The following is a 25,148-nucleotide window of genomic DNA, read 5'->3' on the forward strand; positions in this document are numbered from 1 at the left end:
CGGACTTTGTCTGGCCTCCATCCCGTCGTAAAAAGGGACTGCCCGCCAGAAGGGCGGGGGTCCCATGTGTGCCATTAGGATGCGGCCGCCACAGTGGTGGGCGCATCCTGCATCCCTGACATTGTGGCGGGCTGTGCACTCAGCACCGCCCACCACAATGCCAGGGAGGCATGTTATGCACTTCCTTGCACAACATGGCAGGCACTGCGTGGTGCCTGCATGTTGTGCATGGAACTGCAGGGGGGTACCATAGGTACCCCACATGTGCACCCCCCCACCCCCGGAGTCCGTGGGGGCCCGCAACAGGCCCCCCAAGTAGACTCAGCATGCCTTTCTGTGGCAGCAATGCCGCCACGGAAAGGCATCTGTAAACCCACATACTGATATATGGCTGGCAGTGACATGTCGACCGGGCGGAAAAGCGGCGGTTGGTCTTTCCGTCTGCTGCGGACCCCCAGCCATTATAATATGGCGGGGGTCATTTCTGCACGGATCATGGGCGGATCGCCCCCGCTGGACCGGCAGTGGCTACCGCCGGCCCGGCGAACCGCCCGCCATCCTAATGGGGCTCTAAGTTTCCCTTCTCCTGCCATTAATCAGTTCCAAGCAAGCTTTTACCAGACAAGAAACATGGAGACTAAGACAGTGAACAGTTCCTTTCCTGGATAATTTTAGGTCCAAATATTTCTAAGGAGTTTATATGTCCTAAAACCTTTTAGAAGAGCAGGGATAGGTTGGAAAGGAAGTAATTCTCAGCAGTGGTGGAGTGAGTTGAATCTAGATACACCCTTTTGAGTGTATGAATAGCAGATTTAAAGCCTCGCTTTGTATGAGAAAGGTTTTAATTCAGCTTCAGACCAAAGCCATTGGCACAGAATCTCACCGTTCTCATCGGTTTTGTTCCTCTTATCTTCCTTCCTGAAGACGTCTACATTTTCTGACAGGCAAGACTCCATAAATTTCATGCGAAACAAAAGAAAAAAATAAAGAATTATGAATGAACTACAGTTGAGAACAACTAACTCTTCTTCACTAGAAGTTCGATCTTTGACCAATCCAAAGCAATAGAATATCATACAAAAGGGTGAATGGCCAGCGTTAGTGTTTAAGCATGCAATTATGAGAATTCTATTTACGCCTGTAGTCCTTAAAAAAACTCTTATCACTGTGGAAATGTTACAGCTGAAGGTCCTCTGGTACGACCTAGGCAAAGGTCAGCCATCTTTGATGTGATTAGACAACCTTTCTACCTTTCTCTAGCGTATACATATGAACCAATTATATCCCTAAGTGGTATAAATAGGCTGGACTTCTTTTCTTTGCTCCAGTATACATTGATAAAACAACTTTACTTGCAGGGCCGGTTGTAATAACTGTAAGAATTTGGCTTTGTTTGGAGACTTTTTATGGACACAATGCTAATGGACTTCATTCATCAGAGCTCCAGGGCTTCTGGACAGTGAAGCCTCATTGTTCCAGTCTAGGAGCCGAATATTGACCAAGTATATCTAAAAGACGCTTGCCCTGTTGAGCAAGAGGCAGCCCGTTCAGGCTTTTCCTCACACACCCCTTTGATTAACCCCTTACAAATTTTGAGTATCGTTTTTGTTTTACAAACCACCAACCCTTGGAATAATATAAATGTTGTGAGAAATCATATATGAAGCAGAAAAGCGAAGTACTTGAAAAGTGATATTTGTTGAGGGATTGAAAAGGTTGGCCATCAAAACTGAGACTGAAGCGGAATTGGTGTTATTTGATTGTTTGTCTCTAGTATTCGTGTTGTAACAGATGCGTTCTTGTTGTGCCGGTAAATGAAGCGTAAGTAGCTTACTGGGAAGTAGGTCAAAATAGGGACAGTAAGGACTTTCTACAGAGAATAGGGAGGCAGTGAAAGACAGCTGCATCCTGGGCGACTGAGCTGTTGGGTGCTATTGTGTGGATCTACAAAAGAAACAAAGTGAGAGTGGGGATGTAAACATTTTTTGTAGAGTATCCTAAGGTGATTGGTTGTGCTGCTGTCCTGCCTTCTATTCAAGTTCAAGTCATTGATTCCGAAACATAGTTTGTGTCGATGGTGAGATTTGCGGGTTCTTGGACTTGAGCCGCAATAACATGCGATGTGAAGACTGTACAATTGACTACAGTGTAGTACACAACCACCCTATGTGGCAAAGGTGGTTCATTCAATCCAACAGAATTTTGTCTTGCTTGGAACAATTGTTAATGTTTTTTGGAAACAATAATGTTTCATCTTTTTTTGGTCTTATTTCTCGAACATCTTTCTTCAGACATAAGTTTCTAATTTGTGGGTGTAGAAAAATATTTAAAATACCTGTTGGTGCATGCAAGCGCCCTTCTGCCGCCCATACGCTGTGAGTGCTTAGGTTGCCATTTTGAAAATAGGTCTGTATGCTGTGGGATATAGCCTTCAGCTTCTCACCTCTTCTGGCCTTTTATCAAAAAATGCCTGTCAGTTGGCGGATTGTGGCTGAGGACAATTGTGTGGCAGGTGGAGGCAATGATTGCCTTCTTAGCCATTTTCCCAGACTCGTGGGCAAGCGCAACATGTTGTTTATTAATTCTGTATGCCTAAGCAGAGCTCAGCAGAGTAGTGTGATCCCTTTTACAAGTTATTATGAATTAGAAAAGTGGTGGCATTATCGCGTACGTTTGTGTGCATGACTTTACAAACCAATATACACGCAAAATTATTTGTACAACTATTCATACAAAAAGAAGTAAAAACATGAAAACACACTTATGACTCGTTTCTGTTGTGCAAACTATTTCATTACAAAATCAGAAGAAACTTCTTCATTCTTTCTGCAATCAATTTCCAGATCGCTACATTAAGCAACAGCTTTAGAAAGAAATAAGAAAAGATAATGTTGTGAAGGTTTTATGTCGAGCACTAATCCAGAGAAAAATTCAGGTGTAGTGGTTAAACAGCACATATAAATCTGGAGATGTGGACTACAATTACCACAGCAGCCAGATGCAAAGTTTTTGTTTTTGTAAGAGACAATATTGTATAAAACATTTGCAAGGAATATTAGGGAAACCTCAATAGCAACCATATTGACCACTGAGGTGCTTTGCAGACAGACTATAGGGTGAACACTTTCACTGTGTTAAAAACAAGATCAGATGTAGACATTAACATATTTATACAGATATTGTAGTTAAAATAAATAAAAACGCATGCCATAACCACCTCAAGTTTGTTACTTTCACACAGGACTAACAAGTCAGAAAGCTTGTTAGACAACTTAACTAATTGTTAGCACCCGCATTTCAATGCAAACTGTTGGTGCCCATCTTAACAAAACCCTTCTGCTGTGTCTCTGATTCAGAATTGTAAAGCTGATAGTGTAACGTTTTTAGTTTCTTCGGGTCACTTCTTTATCAAATTTGAAAAGGGGTATGGTTAACTAAAACTACATAGGACTTTCTGTGAGAGTTGTGGTTTGTGGTCTAATGTAAACTTTCTAGAACCAGTTTTACGTCTATACACAAGGGATTCTGCCTGGAAAAAATGTAATTGGACTTCTGAAACCACATTTTATAGAGACACTTTTTTCTAGTCGATTTGGACCCTCAAGACCTACTACGTCAAAGCCCAAGTGTAACCTGCATTTGCGTGAAACAGCCTTTTGGGGTCATCTGGTAGTGAAATTAATAAAAAAAAAATATATAGAAACAGTCAAAGAATTTACTCAAGTTACAGAAGATACAAGTGCTCTGATTCTTTGTTATATATTACAAAGAACAATCGATATTTTTTTTTTTAAAGACGCATTGTTGATGCTCGCTTGTCTCACTCTCAGGTTTCCCCACTTGACCAATATTGTGCACTACTGGGCAGATCACTTTATTTCTGTGCCTCATTTCCCTTATCTGTGATAATTCGGGGCATCCTAGTTATGATTCTTTTTGTATTGCCAGCCCCGGCTCCAAGGTGTTCGTACTAACTTAATAAACATCACTTTATGACCATTTCCACAGAACTGTTCCAGCAGACCAATCCACCATCCCAGTATATTGACCTGCAAAAGCATCTTGCAGAGCCTGTGTTGGACAAACTAGTACCTTTACCTTCGTGCTTGCCAGCCAATGCGCCGTTAAGCAGCTGGATGGCAGCCTACATTGCTGCACTTTCCCATTCATATTCACTGTAAATTGTGGTTTGCAGAAGCACTTTCAACCTGAAAAGTTCCTTGATAATTATATAAAGATATACGCGCCTGTATTTCCTGTAAAAAAAAGGTTCCTTCTGGTTTCAATGCTATTATCATGTCTTGTGCTTAAGTGATGTCAAGAGTGACGTTGTTAAGTATGCCATTCCTGATGTCTGTAATGTTTTTAGAGAATTGCCACTGCTATAATTGTATTATAGCAATGCTACTGCATGTACACATTCATTGTATTTTATTGAAAAGTACCTATCTCACAGAAAGAGATGCATGTGTTTTACCCCATTGCCAAACAGTTGAACAAAACAGCAATCATTTGTAGCTTCAGTCGTGCTCTGTCTGATGTTGATTGACTGTGATGCCATCCGTGTCATTTGTGATGTCATCTCTAGCTTGAAGTTTTTAGTAGTTCTTCTGCGTTATGGTTCTGCAGCTACCTATAACTCGGGAAGCTCACTATTTTTGGGTTTTGGATAGTCCCCAAAAAATACTATTCAGCTGAAGTGTTTCAGTGTAATTTTATGTTTTTTTTAATGCACTTTATGTTTAGTATTAAAAATCCAGCAATTCACAGAGTTTGATTAATTGAACATTTTGGAATTGTTTTAATGAAAACCTGGACCCACGCCTGCAGCACCCCCTGGGCACAGGGCATTTGACCTTGCCCTGTCGCCTTGTTTTGGCTGTCAGCTATAACCAGCCTACTCAGCAAAGGGGTGGGATTCAACCAGTTTGTGCTGCGTTCTTCTGGTCCTAGAGCCTACTCGGCATGGCCTTTGAAAAAGTAAATTTTCTTGTTTGCTTGAAAGTCACAATTTCTATCTCTTTCTATACTGCTTGCTTGCTCTACCAAATGTCTCACTTAGCACGGTGCTTAAAGGTTCCAAGTTGAGTTTGTGGTTTCCGACTTACTTCCTATGCATCTTTGGGCCTGTGAACGTGTTTCAAAATGAATGAAGGTGCTTTTAATACACCAAACACTTGCAGTCAAATTAAGGTCACTCGAAGCAACACAAATATAAGCTTTGAGCTGAGACTTGAACCTAGGAGCTTGTGATTAAGTGCCACATGTAACCTCAAGTCTCTTACTGTTGAATTAATTCCACGAAGTCCTTCACACTGAACTTGACTGGTCGGTAAATAAGAAAAAGAAACTGAAAATATGGAATATTTCTGAAAAACCTTGAATGGAGATGTTAAGCAAGGTTATGCAGACACGACTTGGGCTTCAGTTTTTCCCACTATTGGGTTACAAAAGTATTTAATCAACTACATCAACAAAGTATTGTTCACTCCATGTCTACTTACCTAGATTTACGCTGCAATGTAGATGTTATGCCCGATGTACTAGATACAAAATTTTTGTCATGCAATTTTGTGAGGGTATATCTACATGCGCTATTCAGTGGTGGTCAGATTAAATTAAGAACAGATAACACCCCTATGGACTGCCTAAATTAGCCTTCCAAACAAATAATGTTTGTAAGTTCTGTTCCTTTTTTTTCTATCACACTTTTAAAGCTATGGCAGATAAGTAAAACCTAAATTACTTTATTTAAAAAGAGGGAGAGATGGCTCAATCTGTCCCCGGGGGCTGAGCCCAGTCTAAGGAAAGCAAAAAATGAAAACCTAAATTACACCACAATTCACCCCGATGCCAGAACTAAATGTGGTATTTCACCTGTAATAGGCCACCTCGTACAATTTTGCCAGCATTACCCAAACCATTGAATATATTAATTGTCCCGTCCCCCCACACCCCTCCAAGTCAAAGGAAGACCATTGTGATAAATCAGCCAGTCAGAACAGCCATAATAACACCATGCAGGAAATCAATGTTCATCGTTAAACAGTTGAACAATGTAATTTTAAGAATTATCATACGTAACACATTTATTGATGACTTCAGCCTGAGCAGTCGAAGCCAAAGCGAGCTTCGTGTAATACAATATGCTGCCCTGGCAACAGCTGAGTGAAATACAGATTGCATGATGAGACCGTAATGCATCATTTGCCATTAGTGGACTGGTAATAATTACCAGTTTCAAAGCGGCCCTTGCAGTAATCTGCCGCCTCCGTTGTAGCGGCCCTTCTCATTGACATTATGATTACATAGGCTGCCCTTCTGATCCACAATATCTTGTTGATGAGAATACTAACATGTAATCGTGAAAAACTGTATGTATGTTGTACGCTCATTATAGAATGAAATACCATTTTCTCTGACTTGACGTTATGAGTAGGGACGTATGGTAGAATTACGATTGTTAGTGTCGCAAGGGATGATGGTGCTTTTTCAGTTGCTGATAGAATGAAACAAAATGAATCGCTTGTTTTTTTTTTTGCTCTTCGAGCGTATGCATGGAGATAACACCAAAGCGAAAATCCAATTGGATTTCATTTTATATCCTTGCTCAGTCCGACATCTCTGCCTGCATAGCGCGTTATGCATACAGCAATGGATCTGTTTTTGATTCTGGGTACTGGTTGTACGGTTTTGCTATCGTTGTGAAACAAAGCTCGGACAAAAAATGAATGGGTGGATTTAATTTGAATTATTTTTCGTATTTTTTTTGATCTTGTAAAGATTTAAATTCCTGCAGTTGTGGCCCAGAGTTATTATATTCTTCCTTTGCTCAAATTCCATACGCAAGCCTATAGCATGTCTCATAATACTGATGTTAGAATATCGTCTGACATAAATATCTTGTCTTAAACATCGTTTACAAAAATATTTTCCCATTGGAGTTTAATAATTCTTACATTTATAACTAATGGAACAATATTATTGTGAATGCTATTTAGGGCACTGTATTGACAGTCCTTAAATTCGCCTACAAAATTATTGATTATACTAATAGAAAATCTATACCTAGTGAGATTATAACTTTGTAAAGGATATTTAAGAAACAGTATTTTTGTCACACGATATTTCTGAAAAAGGATTTTCTGATGTACAGCTAGCAGAGACTTTATGTCTACCTCTTTTCACCAAATTGTAACTCAACAGATTTTCCAAAGCAAACAATCATCTTTTTTGATTCGACAAGAAAGGTAAAAACCTGGGTGGACTGGACAGTGATGTCAACAGTGTTTTCCCTGAAAATCAGTCTGCTTTTTCACATTAAGCAAATGTTTGAAACCTAATTTCTGCATCTATTATCTAATCTTGTAAAGAGATTTATCCAAGAGCAGGATGCATTCAATGAGATTAGGAGCGCATTGTAAAGTAAATTACAGGTCAGGCCCGGAGTACAGTACATAGTCATGCCCGATTGTGTTGCAAGTGTGGCTTAATTTGCACTGTGGGTACTTTTGCTCTTCAGTGGATTGCAAGCACTTATGTTTTTGATAGTTTTTGATCTGCAAATTGTGTTTTTTTGCAGATATTGCCTGACTGGTGTGTGCAGAATTTTGCCCTATTGTTTGACCTTGCTATATTTCACTTTATAAGCAATAGCAAATATCATCATAATAAACAAAAGGGGCACCCCGCAACTTTTTTTTATCTCTGTTCCCTAGTTTCTTCTTTACCCTCCTGTGTGGTTGCATATTAGGCCCACCGGTGACCCACTTGAAGAAGAAATCTCCATCATTATTTCGAGTGAAAGGATTTGTATTATATTTTGTAAACCCATAATTCTAATTGGTGTTCTATAAGGAATTATGAGAACGGCTAAAGCAGTGAAAATGGTTCGAATGGAAGCATTAACTACTGTTTACTGCCTGTAATCAGCGGTCAGTGTGAGAGTAAACAGGGACATGGTGTTTGCTGGGTTCGGGGAGCTTGCTTAACTGCCTGTGAAGGGTTAGATTTGGGGGATGGGTGCTATTGACCTTATTACTGACATGCTGTTGGGTGTTAAGAGCTGTCGATTTCCTGACACCTTTATAGGCCCTCGCTTTTGGCTCAGGTCCTTAATTACAGTGTAGACACTTGATAGCCTTTAGTGCCCTCAGAGGAGGTGTTAACACTCTAAGCAGGGGCAATAGCATATACATATGTTGATGAGTTTTTTTTCGTTTCTCACATTACAAGTGTCCTCTAGTTACTTTCTTCTCTATTTCTGTTTAATTATTGGGGTTTTACATTTTTTTTGTAAACATACCTTTTTATTTTCAATTGACATGGGTACTCTGAGCCCTGATCTCTTAAAGTACGATAGGTTTTGTTCGTAAAGTTAAGGTCCTCCACGTAACATCCAGTGTAAGCTGTCGTCTTTTTGGAGTCTTTGAGAACACTTTAATACACAGACGGATATTTGAGCAATACGCCTATGTCCCACTCCTTTTATGGTCATGTCACCTTGCTTCCTGTTCCTCACCAGCATAATCAAGACTTCTATATGGAGAGGGTATATACGCACATGTCCTTGCCAAGAAAGGTGTGTTGTTCAGAGTTTTCCATGAACTTCTCCCTTTTGTAAATATTCTTCATACATAACTCATTTCCATCTTTCATCTGGGACCTACGATCTTTCTTTAAGGAACACACTCATATGTACTGCTCTTTAAAGTGTGTACACATCTGATCTAAGTAGCAGGGGCTGTTAACACTGAAAAGCATTCTTTTACCCTTTGTGTCAGCCAGGAGCAAAATAGAATGCCATTCAGATCCAATGACTTTGGTGATCCACTATGTTGCCGTCCACTCCTGTCCACCATAGAAATAACAACTTAAGTTACAAAATAAGAATCATGACTGTACTCCTTTGAACAAGAAATCCTAAAATTGGTAGATTCTTTTCTACTTTGGAAAATGGTAGTTTGTAATGACCACACCACCCCAGGGCTAGGTGTTGTTATTTATCTGCATAATTGGTTCTTCCATCTTGTCTCTTAAATGTGAAGCATTATGAGATGAAGTGATGGCAGCGCTTTCCAAAGAGGCAGTCGTCATTTTCTCTTTGAGAGAAATAAAGAGACTTCTGGTCGGCAAAGCTTGGCAGCCAGGCGTGCTGGCCACCAGCCAGACTTTTGACTCACTAAGTTCTTCTCAAGGATGTCTGAAATGAAGCTGGATCATGTGACTGCGATACCTTGTATTCATTGTTAGCATCTTCGCAAAACAAGCGAAACATGCAGATGGTTTCTGCAGTGATGGTTTTTACTATGTTTCTGAGGGTCAGACTGTGTTTGTTTTTCAAAGAGAATAAGTTAAAGTAGATGTTATGGTTTTATTCATTTTTTTTCATCCAGGTGATAAGACATTTTTAATAGCTGAGGTATCAAGGGCTTTACTACTTTCATCTGCGCCATGTCTTTTGTTTGTCACACATCTATCTTACAGAAAAAGCATGTTCATCCTCAGTAAAATTCTCCAATGTTTTACAATTTGAGATGTTGTGTAATTTGCGTTTTTTAATTCTAACTATAACAATCCCTTGAAAGCAGGTAGTATCAAAAACACAAAATCCTTAGATTGCTTGTACCAAAATCACCTCACAATTTTTTATTTGTTTTTTTGTGCAAAAAAACAGTGGAATATTAAATGTATGTCAAAAATTCAGTAGGACAAATGTGGGCAAAGAATTGTACAGCACTTCAATATGTTCAGGTTGATTTTAAGAATACAAAGAATGCCTCTGAATTATGCATCTTACTCTGAAACTGTTATATTAGTTAATGTATTAAATGTTTGGATTAACATAAGTTAAAAGTAAAAGCAGTGACTGTAAATCTTTGATAAACAACACAGTGATTAAAAATTGATGTTGCCATTGTATTATTTTTCAGGTAAAGAAGAGCCCAGCAGCTACACGTGTACAACTTGTAAACAGCCATTCAACAGTGCATGGTTTCTCTTGCAACATGCCCAGAACACCCACGGCTTCAGAATCTACCTGGAAAGTGATCACGGCAGCCCCTTGACACCGCGGGTAGGCATCCCATCAGGACTGGGTGCAGAATGTCCCCCACAGCCACCACTCCATGGAATTCACGTTGCAGACAATAATCCCTTTAACCTGCTGAGAATACCTGGATCAGTGTCGCGAGAGGTTTCTGGTCTAGGGGAAGGCCGCTTTCCACCCACGCCTCCTTTGTTTAGCCCGCCGCCAAGGCATCACATAGATCCACATCGCATAGAACGTCTCGGTGCAGAAGAGATGGCTCTTGCAACCCATCACCCTAGTGCCTTTGACAGGGTGCTGCGACTGAACCCACTGGCCATGGAGCCACCAGCTATGGATTTTTCCAGGAGACTTAGAGAGTTGGCTGGGAACACCTCTGGTTCCAGCCCACCGTTATCTCCCAACCGGCCCAGTCCTATGCAAAGGTTACTGCAACCATTCCAGCCAGGCAGCAAGCCTCCCTTTTTGGCAACACCTCCCCTTCCTCCTCTTCAGTCAGTTCCCCCACCTTCCCAGCCACCGTTAAAATCTAAATCTTGCGAGTTCTGTGGCAAGACATTCAAATTTCAGAGTAATTTGGTAGTACATCGTAGAAGCCACACTGGTGAGAAACCCTACAAATGCAACCTTTGTGACCATGCATGTACGCAAGCCAGCAAACTAAAACGCCATATGAAAACACACATGCACAAATCCTCCCCCATGACAGTAAAATCAGATGACGGTCTCTCCACAGCCAGCTCCCCAGAGCCTGGAACAAGTGACCATGCTGGCAGTGCAAGCAGCGCTCTTAAGTCTGTAGTAGCCAAGTTCAAGAGTGAACATGATCCCAATATGATTCCAGAAAATGGGGACGAGGAGGAAGAAGAGGAGGAGGAGGAGGAAGAGGAGGAGGAGGAAGAGGAAGAGGAGGAGGAGGACTTGAATGAGAGTGACAGTAGGCACGATTATAGTTTTGGCATTAATCTAGAAGCTGCCCGCCACCATGAAAATAACTCCAGGACTGGTGAGGAGAACCGTTCCATGCCAGACATCATGCAAGGCATGAGCCTGAGCGTCATGCACCACTTCAGCGAGGCCTTTCACCAGGTGCTGGCTGAAAAACATAAAAGGGGTCATTTGTCTGAAACTGAAGTCCACAGAGACACTTGTGACGAAGATTCTGTGGCGGGAGAATCTGATCGCATTGATGATGGCGCTGTCAATGGGAGAGGCTGCTCACCTGGTGAATCGGCCTCTGGAGGCTTATCAAAAAAACTGCTGTTAGGTAGTCCCAGTTCCCTGAGCCCCTTCTCCAAACGCATTAAACTTGAGAAGGAATTTGACCTGCCTGCTTCAGCAATGCCTAACTCAGAAAATGTTTACTCCCAGTGGCTGGCTGGCTACGCAGCATCCAGGCAGCTCAAAGATCCATTCCTCACCTTTGGAGACTCCAGACAATCGCCTTTTGCCTCCTCCTCTGAGCACTCGTCCGAAAACGGGAGCTTACGTTTCTCCACGCCTCCAGGAGAGATGGACGGAGGGATTTCAGGCCGCAGTGGCACGGGAAGTGGAGGAAGCACCCCACACATTAGCGGCCCCGGCCCTGGCAGGCCGAGCTCAAAAGAGGGCAAGCGCAGCGACACTTGTGAGTACTGTGGGAAAATCTTCAAGAACTGTAGTAACCTCACTGTTCACAGGAGGAGCCACACGGGTGAAAGGCCATACAAGTGTGAGCTTTGCAACTACGCCTGCGCCCAGAGTAGCAAACTCACCCGGCACATGAAAACACATGGTCAGGTGGGGAAGGACGTTTACAAATGTGAAATTTGTCAGATGCCTTTTAGCGTGTACAGTACCCTGGAGAAACACATGAAAAAATGGCACAGTGATCGAGTCTTGAATAATGATATAAAAACTGAATAGAGGTATATTAATACCCCCAATCGGTCCCCTGTAGATTTTTTCTAGTCCCCTGTGATTTAAAATAATGAAAGATAAGGATATAAGACAGTGCTTTTCACCAGCACACATTTTTTTATTTCCCCCCCTCACCGTTCCAATGCATGATCTGTATCGGGGCAATACTATTGCATTTTACGCAAACATTAGAGCCTTTCTCTTGTGCAATAATTTACATGTTGTGTATGTTGTCTTTTTTTTTTTTTTAGTTAGACGGCATGTATGGATGGTATGTTATGGCTCTTCTTAAATTGTCCCTCCCACCTCCTCTTCCCCCTGGTTAATTTCAGAGAAAACGTCACTGTTTCAGTCCGTTCTGACAAAATACCATGCTGCATAATTCTTTCATACATATCATGTACAGTTTTGTTTTTGTGTCTTACGGAGGAACAGAGTATTTTTGGTTAGCTCTCTACAGACAGGAGGTTAAGGACAGGCAATCCAATTTAAGCCTACTTCCTAGTCTGTAAAAGGTTAACTATGCCCCTCGGGCTCATATTAGAAACAGTAAAAGCCCTTCCATTCAAAATTAGAAACAAACATTAACTTATAATAATACCCTTTGGGTTCAAAAATATCGTTGTGCCTTCTATCTAGAACCATATCGATGGCTCTTTCCTAATTCTTAGAAACTTGTTGCTCAAAGCAGAAGTTCCTGGCAAGAGGGCCACAAGCAATTAGCCTGTGACTTACCCCCCACCAGGCCCTCAACAACAGCTACCTGAAAGTATGACCCACTGATTCCCAAACGTCCTTACTCTGTTGACAAATTAAAAGTTTCTAAAACAAAAACTGATTATATCAGTATAAATGCCTTTGTAACCCTGATAAAACCGAATGGTAAACAGAGGGTTTCGTTTTATAAACCACACCCTCCTTAAAATGTAAACAACTTCTTAAAAACTAACATTCGAATTAATTTTGCCATTGAACGAAACCCCACCAAACAAAACAAGGTTAGATGCACTTATTCATTAGGTTGGCAATTAATCTTTAGTTGTCAGGTGATTCTTCAGCGCAGGGAAAGACAGGCAGTAATATTTTACTGAGTGTAAGGAAGAGTAAACCAGATGTAATTATGGTTCATTAGAACAATATGGTGAACTTTGCCACTGAAAACCACAACCGGTATATAAGCTAACATTCTCACGACGGAGAATAGGTTCCAGCTCCCAAATCTTGCCTCATAATATGACACTCAAAAGAGTAGACAGGAAGAAAGGACAAAGAGGAATCTTTGCCGGGTCAGCAGTGAGGGCCTCAGCTCCATGCAGGAAGCATTTCACTCTGTTTCTCCGGCTTGGTGCGTTATTTGTGTAGCGCAATAATAGCATTCGTTGTTTTATTAAGTGAACATCCATTCCAGAATGGTGTTCAAAAAGCACTTGACTCTGCCTGTAATAAATGTATCTTTTTTTTGTTTAATTCAGCGGTACAGAGAGTATAAAAGAGACCGCTCAGAGAGGATCATTGCCTGCACTGTACAATGGTCCTAGTTTACATGCCTTTAAATAAGGGAAACATTTTACAAAAGCTAAACTAATTAGCACGATCTTGATGATAAGAATAGACATACATATACCAACAGATGCTATATTAGAAATGGCACAAGTAACTCACGGGTAAAGTTTTACCTAAAATCCAATTCTTGACTTCCTGCTAACTTCTGTAACACACACACTCACACAATCATTGCACATGTTCTGTGTGTGTGTGTATATATATATATATATATATATATATATATATATATATATATATATATATATATATATATATATATATATATATATATATATTTTATTTTTCTTACACATGTACACATACCTTGATATACTTGCAGAAATGCATTTTTACATATTTGTGTATTTATGCATCCATCTTTTTAGTACATGCTTACACAGGTGTATACACATACAAACATGTATGTGTACATGCAAACACACACACACACACACACACACACACACACATATATATATATATATATATATATATATATATATATATATATATATATATATATATATATATGCATACATCAGTACGGTGTATATGAAAATATATATATCTACATTTTTAATTTTTTGTCTTTCTATGCAATGTGGGAATACATGTACATATATCAGACAATATACAGAAACATCGACGCATTGTGAATCATCATAAATGCTGATCACCTTACACCATCTTTCAACTCACTCACTAGAAAGCATAACATCTTTTTGCTGGGGATTTTTACGTGAAAATGGTCTTTAGCTATTTTTTAGCTAATTTAAGGACAATTTAGAAAGAAAACGTAAGCCAGCACTGCTAGGAAAAATCAGTAATCATTTTTTGGGGTGCCATTGAAACCTTTGGTGAGACTGGCCACTTTCTACAAGCCATGTTACATGACACTCATTTCTGTAGTGAAATATCTACTTGTTGCTAACTGATAAACGCCCGGGGCCTTACCATTGTTCTGGTGCACAGGCACAAAGGTGCGAGTGCAGTTTTATTTAACTCGTCTACAGTGTAGGCACTGTAATGTCACATTTATTTACCTACTTAATTATTCAGTGAACAGGGCTCATGAATGTCATATTCGGGATTGAATCATGACTGTTATACGTGCTCATATTGTATTACTACTAAAGACCTGCAGCTTGTCAGTGTAAATAACAAGTGTTAGTAAAATCCTAATTCAACAGCAATTGATGAACTGCAGAACGCACATCTGTCTTGTAGGCAACTCAGATCAAATTAGCAGGTGGAAGTCATTGCATAACTCACTGAGCTACATTGCATGGTTGGAACGTCTCCAGTAGCTAAGGTGATTTAAGATATAAATAACTGAAGTGCTAGTAACTCATGTTATTGTTAGCAGCTATACAACATCTCCATTCACACATTTATTACCCCAGTGCAAATGTCAAGGCTATAATCTTAGTACAGCCTAAATATGACAATCTTAAATTAACTTCAGGAAACAACTGGCCCCATTACCACAAGGTCTGGTACAATATCTTTTCACATGAAAAGACAGCTCAGAATAAATAATATTTAAAGATTCACAGAGACTGATATGCAATTTTTTAAATCATAGTTGAGGGAGGTGAGAGGCATCATGACTCACTTGAGTCTGCTTGTGTGAGAGTCATGGCCCCTCTCCACTCTGATCAGTGGTAAAAGCACAGGACACTTGGTACATCTGTATATAGCGTACATGCAGATATGCAGAGTGCACGGCCATTGTTGAGTGTGGGGCAAAACCTCAAGGGGGTCATGCTGGCCCTCCCCCACTTAACATTGGTAAAAATAGCATATAACATTCCACAGATCTACAAATATTGTTTATGCCTGCTTTTTTGAACTTGTAAATGGTATAAACAAATGTGTGTCACCAAAAGCAGAGCACAACCACATTGAATAGGCCTTGTGAGTATAAGCTCAGTTATTTTTATTGTACATTAATTACAACATGGGCTTTGTGAAGATGCATAGCTAGATCTAATAGAGGTTCCATATCTGGATGTTCCTCCTCTACTTTGTTATTAACATGCTCCTTTGCACCAGTCATGTTTGAATGTTAGCATGTTTTATTTTTGTGGTTATAAATATAGCATATATGCAGGTGCTCGTAGTACAATATGCTATTTATTAACATTTTTGGCGTGTGAGGAGGAGCCATGACTCACAATGCATGAATGCTCAAATGAGACATGAATCTTCTCCCTCAGCAATGGTAATAATTAGAATGGTATACTCTGAACATCCGCAGATGTGATTTATGCCAGTGCATTTTTTCATCTATTTGTTTGAACAAAATATATTTAACTAAACCAGGATACAAAGGGTTAAATTACGGTTTTAACACCTTGCCTGCAGCAGGAATTCCAGCCCGGTGCTGGACATTCCAATCGCGGGCGGGGTCGTGACGGGACCCAGCCGTCATGCACACAGGCCACACCTGTGTCTCATGACGGCTGGGTTCCATCACGAGCATTGAAGGGGTTAAGGTAAAAAAAAAATTTAGAAGACCTTGTGACTACTTGGAGAGTTGTTTCCATGCATAAAGTAATTGTAACACGCACTCTCCGATGTATGAACAACTATTTGCCATGGGAATACAACATGACAAAGAAAGAATACAAAGAGGTGCTATTATTATAAACAAAAAAGCACAGTTTAGGGCCTACTTTGTAAACAGGGTGCAAAAGACAATCGAAATGTCAAGCTAATTTTGTCTCTTTCAAATCTATTGATAGACATGCTGCTGCACCAATAGCAGCAGAGGTTTTTCTTTAAGCAAAACCTGCTTTTTCAAATTTAAAAGTCAGCCTACATTCAGTCTGTTCATTCCCTGAATTCGTTGATGAGCAATCTGTGCATATGGGCCCATAACTACTCACCACTAAATGTCTTAAAAGTATTTTAATACCAATTAAACATTAATCTAACTTTATAAATAAATAAATACCCGTTCAGATAATCAGTCTTACTAATTCAGAAAAAAAGTTCCACTAAAATACTTCAATTTGCACTCTTGGTTTCCCCACATTTCAGTACCAATGCACAAACACTGTTGTGCGGTAAAATGCAATTATATTTTCTTGATAACAGTAGCCAAAACAGCAGTCTCGTCTTCAAAACATTGCAGTGGTTTCACCTACAGCTAAGTCAGCGACATTGTGAGGCAATTGTTAGCAGCCCCCTCAGGCACCTTCAGCTCGTAGGCACCAGATTTCCCATAGAAGCACAAAAAATCCACCATTGTAAGGTCAATTCCCCAAGGGTAGTAAAAATCCGATAACGCCGTGTCTGAAGCATGTGAAATCGTTGTTTGGTGAATGAGATGCACCATGGATAGTGACTGTCTGCCGTACTTGTTGCTGTGCAACTTAACCCTGGTCACCATGTCACTGAGTAGTGTAATACACGTGATTGTGCACTACGTACTATTTCATGCCCGCAACTTTGAAGGCATTTTTATATAGAATCCATTTTCCCAGGTCAATAAATAAAGGAGTACGGTCTACTGGCCAAGGCTCCGGCCATCATGAGTTGCATGACTTTTGTTCAGTGAGCATTGAACATTAAATTAAATGCACACGAACATACAATATTGCCCCTCGCTCTTGTTTGTGTACGTCTATCTATGCTTGTGTCTGCGTGTGTGTGTTTGTGTATATATATATATATATATATTTTACACCATGAAATATTGGGGCGCTTCAGGCATAAAATATTGACTAACATTTACACTAAAAACTTTATTTCTAGCAAAATATTTAAATACTATAATACAACTTAATGCAATTTAATAGAGCATAAATAAAAGCAGATCACTTATTGCACCTCCCGCACAAGAAGCATAAAAATGTTCCCCATTTCCCCACTATCCACACACTCTGTTCTGACATTGTTTTGAAACCTATGGTTATTGTTAGTCTTTCTGAAGTTAGTACAAAAAGAGAACAACATTGGACCTTTAGCTTTAGGATGATGTCTTGTGAACCAACTCCTTTCAATCTTTTTAGAGCACAAACCAAGGCACTTACCTTTATTAACTAGTAATCATTTATGTGATAAACGCTGATCATTGTTAGACAGTGTGTTTCAAATATTCTCTTAAAATGTGCTCTTACAATGACTTAGATATAAACATCTAGTTATCACACCAAACCAAGTAACGCCTCATAACTGTATCAACTACGTGTCTCTGTTATATCTCTATTGATGATATACACTCCTTTTACTTTTATTTTGTTTTATGTTCTATGTTGTGTTTTTATACTAACATATGTGGCTAGAAGATTTAATAGAGCACTAGCAAGAGTGGTATTTCAGAAAGCGAAATGACAGGCTTAATCCTTCCATAACCCTTTTTCAAAAGGCAGAAACATTGTTTGTAAGGGCGAGCACTTGATGCATGTTTTTTGTATTTTTAATGCCCACTTCAAGTTTCAATCTTTATTCGAGTACTTATATGAGGGTAGGGAGGGCCATGTCTCAGTCCGGTTGCTCACTAGATGAGTTTTGCCCCTACTCATAACAAGTGAGAATAAAGAGCATTTCCCTGTACTCTCTATCTGTCATACACATATATTCCCATGTGTGTATTACAGTGCTGTAATATATATTGATTTTATCCCTTAACATCAACACACTTTGTTTGAATCATGAAGTGGTTTATACATGGTACCAGCCATATATGTTAAGATCTTTCTCAATGCTTACATATATTAGGGTGAAGTACTTAATCTCTCTCTCTCTCTCTCGCTCGCGCTCTCTCTCTTTCTCTCTCTCTCTCTCTATATATATATATATATTATATATATATACACGCACAAACACATACACACACACACACACACACACACACACATATACACACACATATACAGCTCAGGGATTTTCCAGTGACTGTTTTTACACTCCATAGTTCACTGGTTGACTTAGGGACTTTGAGATGGAGCTCATGAGAAAAGTACATCTTTTCTTTTTATTCTTCCATCCACATATTGTTTTGCTTTTTAAAAAAGCTTTGTTTTTTTATTGTTGTTGCCTCAGGTTTGAGCTGGGACATAACTATAACGTGACTCACAACATGTCAATAATATCATAATGGGTTTAATTGATTAACTACTCCCCATATCATAGAAAACCCAATAATAGTCTGTATATTGGCTGATAGAGATACCCTAATGTGTTGGACTATATATATGTATATATACACACACACACTGAAACGCACACCCTTGCTTACAAGTATGTGAATTGTATTTTTACCTTGGGATGAAGCCATTTTTAAAGCTGCTCATCAAATGTATTATATTAATGTGAATGGAAATAGACTACACTCGTCATAAATACAGTAAATGTTTTTCTTAAACAGTTCAATGATACACTTAAAAAATACATTAGTTTTTTCCCTGTAATTGCATCATTATATTTAATGGAGCTGTATTTTATGGTTCCATTGTCTTAGAGGTATCCTATTTGTTATTCATACAAGAAAAATAAATATAAGACCAGCTGTGGAGAGTTAAGCTTTTTAAAAATGCAGCTCTTTGGGTCGTATTTAAGGTATCAGGAGAAAGGCTTAGGTTATATAGTACTTAAAATAGGAAAAATACGCACATTCATGTCAGTTGTTAATTACATAGAGGGTCTTTTTTCTGTACCTCTTGAATAATATTTGGAGTACATGTTCACTTAGCGTAGGCACTACAGTATTTATATTGAAATTGTACATTTCTCAGTTGAGAGGTCTCTGAAAAGGGGCATGCCTTTTTTGGCGGTGAAAAGAAAATACACGTGCTGCCAAGGTATATATATTTTTTTTGGGCAGGATAATAAAGTGAAAAATATTTGTATGTTTCAAAACAAAAAAAGTGTCACTGTTCAGAAAAAAGCCATAAAATGGCTGTTTTTGGGGACACAATACTGCGAATGTCACACTGATAGCCATCACAGAGGGTTGTACATTTTGTCATTGTTTGAATGTTATTTTATTGGTTCCTTTCTTCTTGCTGCCATACTGTGTCCAGTGATCCAAGCTAATGTTGTTGGTTCATTCGTTAGTGTGCTTTTTGTCTCTTTCTTTCACACCACATTCCAACATATTATTTTCCTATGCAGTAAATTAGAAAAAAAACGGTAGAAATAAAGGTTTCTGCAGTTCTTTTCATGCCAAAATCTAAATGGTGCTCTATATTTAGATTGGAAAGAATTTCATATGCAAAGCATATAAAAGGAGAACGCCCGTTGTACTCAATATTCTTTTGTAAATGGCAATGCAGAATATTTTGTTATTGGCCTTTTATATTCCTGTATTGAAAGCTGTGTGTCATAACTTGAAATTTTACCTTTTACTATAGTACTCACTATTTATTGTTGCTTTTGTGCTCTGTTCAGAACAGGTGCACTTAATTGAATTTTTGTTTTATTTCATTGGGGTCTTCTTTTTTTACTATTATTTTGATGACCAGAGGTCATTACAAGCAAATCTTTTTTTATTTTTTGTAAATGTATTTGTTTCTGCTCTTTGTTAATTTTTATTGGATAAACCACTGTCTGTGTTTTTGGCAGTTGTCTGCATTATCCTGTTCATACACCCATTTTGTCCCTTTTATTGAAAAAATAAAAACAAATTAAAATTCACGATATAAGACTCTTGTGTCCTTATTTGACACATTCTTCAAACTCTATAAGTTAGCAAATCTTAGCTCAACTTTATTCCATTTTGCCTCAATATTGAGTGGCAGACATTTTGTGGATGTGTTAACGGCCAGAAGTAGTGCCACCTTAAATAATGGGATCCTGTACCAATCACCCTATAAGACTAGCTGCTAGTTGTTTTAGCAAGATTATCGTTGTAACCTTAAGTTTATAGGTTTCTTAAATGCCCTGTCTTAAGGTAACAGGTTGCATTGCAGACAGCACAACCAATATTTTATACTATAAAAATTAACATGATTTTACTAAGCAGGCCTCCAATTCCTCACCCTCAGACCCTCAAGAAAATGTGCAATATAGTTGAAGCTTGGGAAAAGACAATTCCTATTGTATTTTAGGAACAGTTAAATTTTTGACTCCCGAGCATTTGCTTGCAGTTCACCCACTGATGCCTGCTTTTCACCCACTCCTGAGCACACTCTAGGCTCCTTTTTTGTATTGTACATACTTCTATGAGACATATATGTATATATATTGGTATACTTTGAATACATTTCAGGTCCATTTTCATTTCTAACCTCTCTGGTCCTCAGATTGTGCTTTCTGTTTTTTTATAAACACTGCATGTTGTAGCATCCTTATGATTTATCAATACATACCTCTGTGATAGTGCCTTCCATTCGAAATACCAATGATTGACTACCTGCCAAACTTCACACCCTCTATCACTGTAAAAGGCTGACACTGTTTTTCATCCTCTTGCCATTTGCATAGCTTGTTACCCTTTTATATCCAGTGTCTTCCAGGGAGTATTTTTTTTTACTAAGAGTGTGATTTGTATCCCTTTTTTCTAGGGGGAAAATACAGCGTCTTTAAATCTAAGAACAGAACAATCAAATATATATGGCAAGAAGTCTGAACAGATATGCAAAAGTGTTAAAAAGTATACCTACTAATTATGGGCAGGAATAAGTAAGAGGCCTAGCTCTCATCGAGAAGATGTCAGAAGATGGAGAAGAAGATGAACGTGCTGAATCAAGCAGTCCAGGTGCCTGCAAACAAGACACAATTGAGATGCAGCCTGTTCTGCGATTCCTAGCCTTACCTTTCAGTCCACTGCACCAGACAGAAGTACTCGAAGCACTTTGCCTCTCCATAATAACACAACTTATGATCTTTCGCCATTAAATGTTGATTAAAAACACTCAAAAACCTTTCAATTAAAAACAAGTTCATGTGTTGGAATTTCCCTCTGTTACTAATTTAATGGAAGTGGTTAGTAGTACAGAGTTTAGAAACTCAGCGGAAGACTTTTTAAAAAAAAAATCTGTTATGTGTCAATGGAGTTGTCGCGGCAGTTTATTTGCATTATAATATCTTTTCTTTTTTAAATTTATTAATCTAATGCTAAATCAGAAAAAGGCAAGAGAGAAAATGGATACAAGGACACAATATCATTTGATTAATTGCTTATGTTACATGAAACTGAAACAAAATAGATTTGGCATGCTAGTGTGTCACAGTTTTAGGACCCGCTCCTGGGCTTCTCGGTCCTAACAAAATGGCGGCCCTGCCGCGCTGTTGTTTCCAATGGTGCTTAGGCTGGACATTGAGTTTGTAGAGGGCCATGACTTACAGCTGCATTATTGCTGATAATAACCTCTGCTGGTGTTGTGTCGGACCCGAAGAAGCCCTGCTTTCAGAGATAACGTACACCATTGTCTCAGCGACTGGAGATTTATAAAAACGAGTCAACAAGGACATAACTTACAGATGACAACATGTAGCCGGAGCACTAAAAGAAAAAAAGAATAGTAATACAAAATGTGACATTTTCTAACAGTGTGATAAATTAATGGTGGTATAAAACCATGAACCATTGAGGCCTTTTCAAGTTTGTTAGGATTCTGAACCAGATTTATATGGCATCCATAATGTGTTCTTAAGCTGCTGTAAAATTCCATGCAAGCATGACCCAGTGTCCTGAAAACTTTTATAGATATATTTCAATGTGGAAAGATGTCGAAATGAAAAGAAAAACAGATATATATGTGGGTAACATTCAAGTGTCCATTGTTAGATTTTTTCCAGGCCTACTGTATAAAGTTTAAGTACAGAAGCATTGTCACTGTATAGTCATTGTTGTTAATATGATTTAAGTGTAATGATTTATGTAATAATAATTGAGATGCTGACTGGAACAAGGCCCAGAGTTTAGGCTTCTGACGGATTCCTATTTATAAATTACTCTGAGAATAATAAATCCTGAGAAGAGACATACAATGTCACTGCTTGATGTTCCCAAGACAAGGCACTGTATGAACAAGCTGTTGGGTACTGGGAGTGTTCCCCCTTTACTGCCTAGTGTTGGTTCCGCAAATGGACTGCAAAGCCAAGCTGATCAGCCACCCCTTAATCTACTATCAATAACTGGGTCCTGGTACCACATGCAGCTGCACTTAAAGCACCCAGGAGCTTACTCCAAAGCCTGTGGGGATTTTGAATTCCGAGGGGCTTTTAAAAACTTTTTATTTAAATTCCTTGGCGGGGGGAATAAACTCCCCCACTCTAGTGCAGTGGAACAGTTCGTTGCCATTCCCCTGCGTGACAGCACACTGTATGCAGAATAGTATGTCCGCAAACGACCCGCCGATCCAGCAATCAGAGGCCGAATGCCCACCGGTGCTTTTCACTGTGGGATCACCGAAGCAGGGTTCCTCTTAGTGCAGAGTTTGCACAGTCTTGCACACCGCAGGAAGACTACCAGCTCTTATTTTAATAGTTTTTCCCCCCCAAAATAGGTTGAAAACTTTTGTGTGAATATGATGTAAAATGTTCTTATATACTGCAAGTATATTCTAAGAATCGTTGTTTCTACACATTATACACTTGCCTTTAAAAAGGTGGTAAAGCTAAGAAAAGGAACTTGAAACAATAAACGTTGGAGCGCTCAGCTTTGTTTGTCCTTTTTTCTGTAGTGCGTACAAAGAAAGATAGCCAATAAATGTGTTTTGCTCACTTTGCCTTTATTGCCGCTCTTGTGAATCCTCTTTTGACAAATGAAAGGTGTTTACATTTCCTAGTTCTGAGGTGGCAGATTGCAGACAACATTGGGTAACCATTTTGCATGAAAGGTTCTGCTCTAGGTAAACATGGATACTCATTGCTGGCGAAATCCCTTGCGTGCTGACGATGGTTTGACTATTGTTTTCCTAGGAATATTGCAGAGGACTAATGCAGGACAATGCACCTGATCAGGATCGCATGTATCTCAGCACCATCAGAGGCCCTACTTTTGTACTTAAACAGGTTGATGATAACAGTCAAAAGCAAAAAAGGTCAAAACCCTATCATCACTTGGGGCAATTCATTTTCCAAGATTCAGAGAAAAGTTGGCAAGTTTTACTGGGATAGGCCTTTGAATTCTTTCCTTTCATCAGCTACCAATACTTCAAAATCCAATTTGATGGGAGATTTCTATTGTATGCTAAACACAACCTATCCATTTTTATTTCCATGAGCTGTTAGGAAAATTGCACACGCTTCTAATTTTCACCTGGTTAGCATTATCACACACATCAACATCGCCTTTTCATGCAACAAAACCCTTTAGTTGGCACATCCAGCAATCCTCCTAAAGTACCTCCTTGGGGGGGGGGGCAAGCTACATCCACACTTTCGTTACCCGGATCACTAGACCTTATTTCTGCTTTTCATGACTTCATTTTAAAGTTGAAGGTACTGTTTAAAGGCCAATGGCTCATGCAGATGGCTGCCATTCTGCAAACCTTACCCGACTTAATAAGATATTGAAAGCTTTCTAGGTGCCTCCTACGCTACATACTGACCTTGTGTGGCCAGAGCTTCAAGTGATCTCTCTTACATGCAATCCTTTTCCTCCGCAGTGTTCCTGAGCTGCCACCCTAACAATAGCGATTTTCATACCCGTCTAACATGCTACAAAAATGTAGCATTTAGAATAATACTCTAGTAAATCCAATCAGCACCTGCAGTAGAAAGTTCAGGACATGCGAGTCAATCACATTAAGGCCTGTTGTGAACAATAACTACCATTATACCATTTGAATGTTGAGAGCTCAATTGAATACAATGGAGTAGCTCCTGGCTTATAGTGACTGGTAAAAGCTCGAGTTACATACAACATTCCAATTTTGTCTGCATGTGTCTCCCTTGTTAATTTTGAATATTCTACCCTTAGTGGGTAGAAGGCTCTATTAGTCTTATTGCCCTTCTGTCCTGACTTATACTGGTTGTTAAATGCCCTCTCCCTCGTTATAGGCTCTCGCCTGCGGCTCGGATCTATGATTCGGGTTCAGGGCCTTTTTAGCAACCGGTATAGCCCTCAGCAGTGGGCTATGAGGCTATATTATAGGTCCACTTACCAAGAATCCTGAAGCGAATAGATCCCCGTACCGCCTTTTTTCTTATCCTGTTTGCTCAGGTGTAGCTCCCAGGCTTTTCCCCTGCACTCTGACCTTTATGGACCACCTCTGAAGAGTCACTATCTCAGTCACTCAGAAGCCATTCAGACCTCTGCTCTTGTACTTATCGTGACGGTGCTTTCATTGACATGATTAATTTACCAGTGGTAGAATCAGGTGTAGATAACCAGTTCCTATCACAACAGCCTCTTTATTACCCAGTGGATGCTTGAAACGACCAGTGGTTCCATAAGAGTCACCATTCCAAAAGCCTAACTGAGATAACCAGTTCCTATCACACCAGCCTCTTTATTACCCAGTGGATGCTAGAAACGACCAGTGGTTCCATAAGAGTCACCATTCCAAAAGCCTAACTGAGAAAAGCTGTTATGGTCATATTTGGAGCAGACAATCACAACCGTCCGAGAGATCTTAAAAAAAAAACCACCCACAAAACAAATGTCAAGGAAGGAGCACATTTTGAAGATTAGCTAACAAATATTGTGGTTTCTACTTCTTGTTGTGATCACAGGGAGAGAAGCTAAGCCTCACAT

The 25,148-nt window shown here is 39.4% G+C and overlaps 1 protein-coding gene across 3 annotated transcripts in view; it reads left to right on the top strand.

Annotated features, from left to right (window-relative positions):
• Positions 1-23,105, top strand: part of BCL11A (BCL11 transcription factor A) — a 133,691-nt gene extending 110,586 nt beyond the window's left edge. Inside the window, exons 3-4 of one of the 3 annotated variants that reach the window (XM_086927490.1) lie at positions 9,933-11,675; positions 21,007-23,105. In XM_086927490.1, the coding sequence (XP_086783616.1) occupies positions 9,933-11,675; positions 21,007-21,071 (1,808 nt within the window). In that variant the 3' untranslated portion in view covers positions 21,072-23,105. Of the gene's footprint in view, positions 1-9,932; positions 11,956-21,006 lie in introns of all 3 variants that reach the window. The other 2 variants (XM_086927489.1, XM_086927488.1) reach the window with 2 other exon arrangements.
• Positions 23,106-25,148: the final 2,043 nt, after the last annotated feature.

This window comes from Lissotriton vulgaris, chromosome 6 (genome assembly GCF_964263255.1).
Source record: "Lissotriton vulgaris chromosome 6, aLisVul1.2, whole genome shotgun sequence".
NCBI classification, from domain to species: Eukaryota; Metazoa; Chordata; class Amphibia; order Caudata; family Salamandridae; genus Lissotriton; species Lissotriton vulgaris.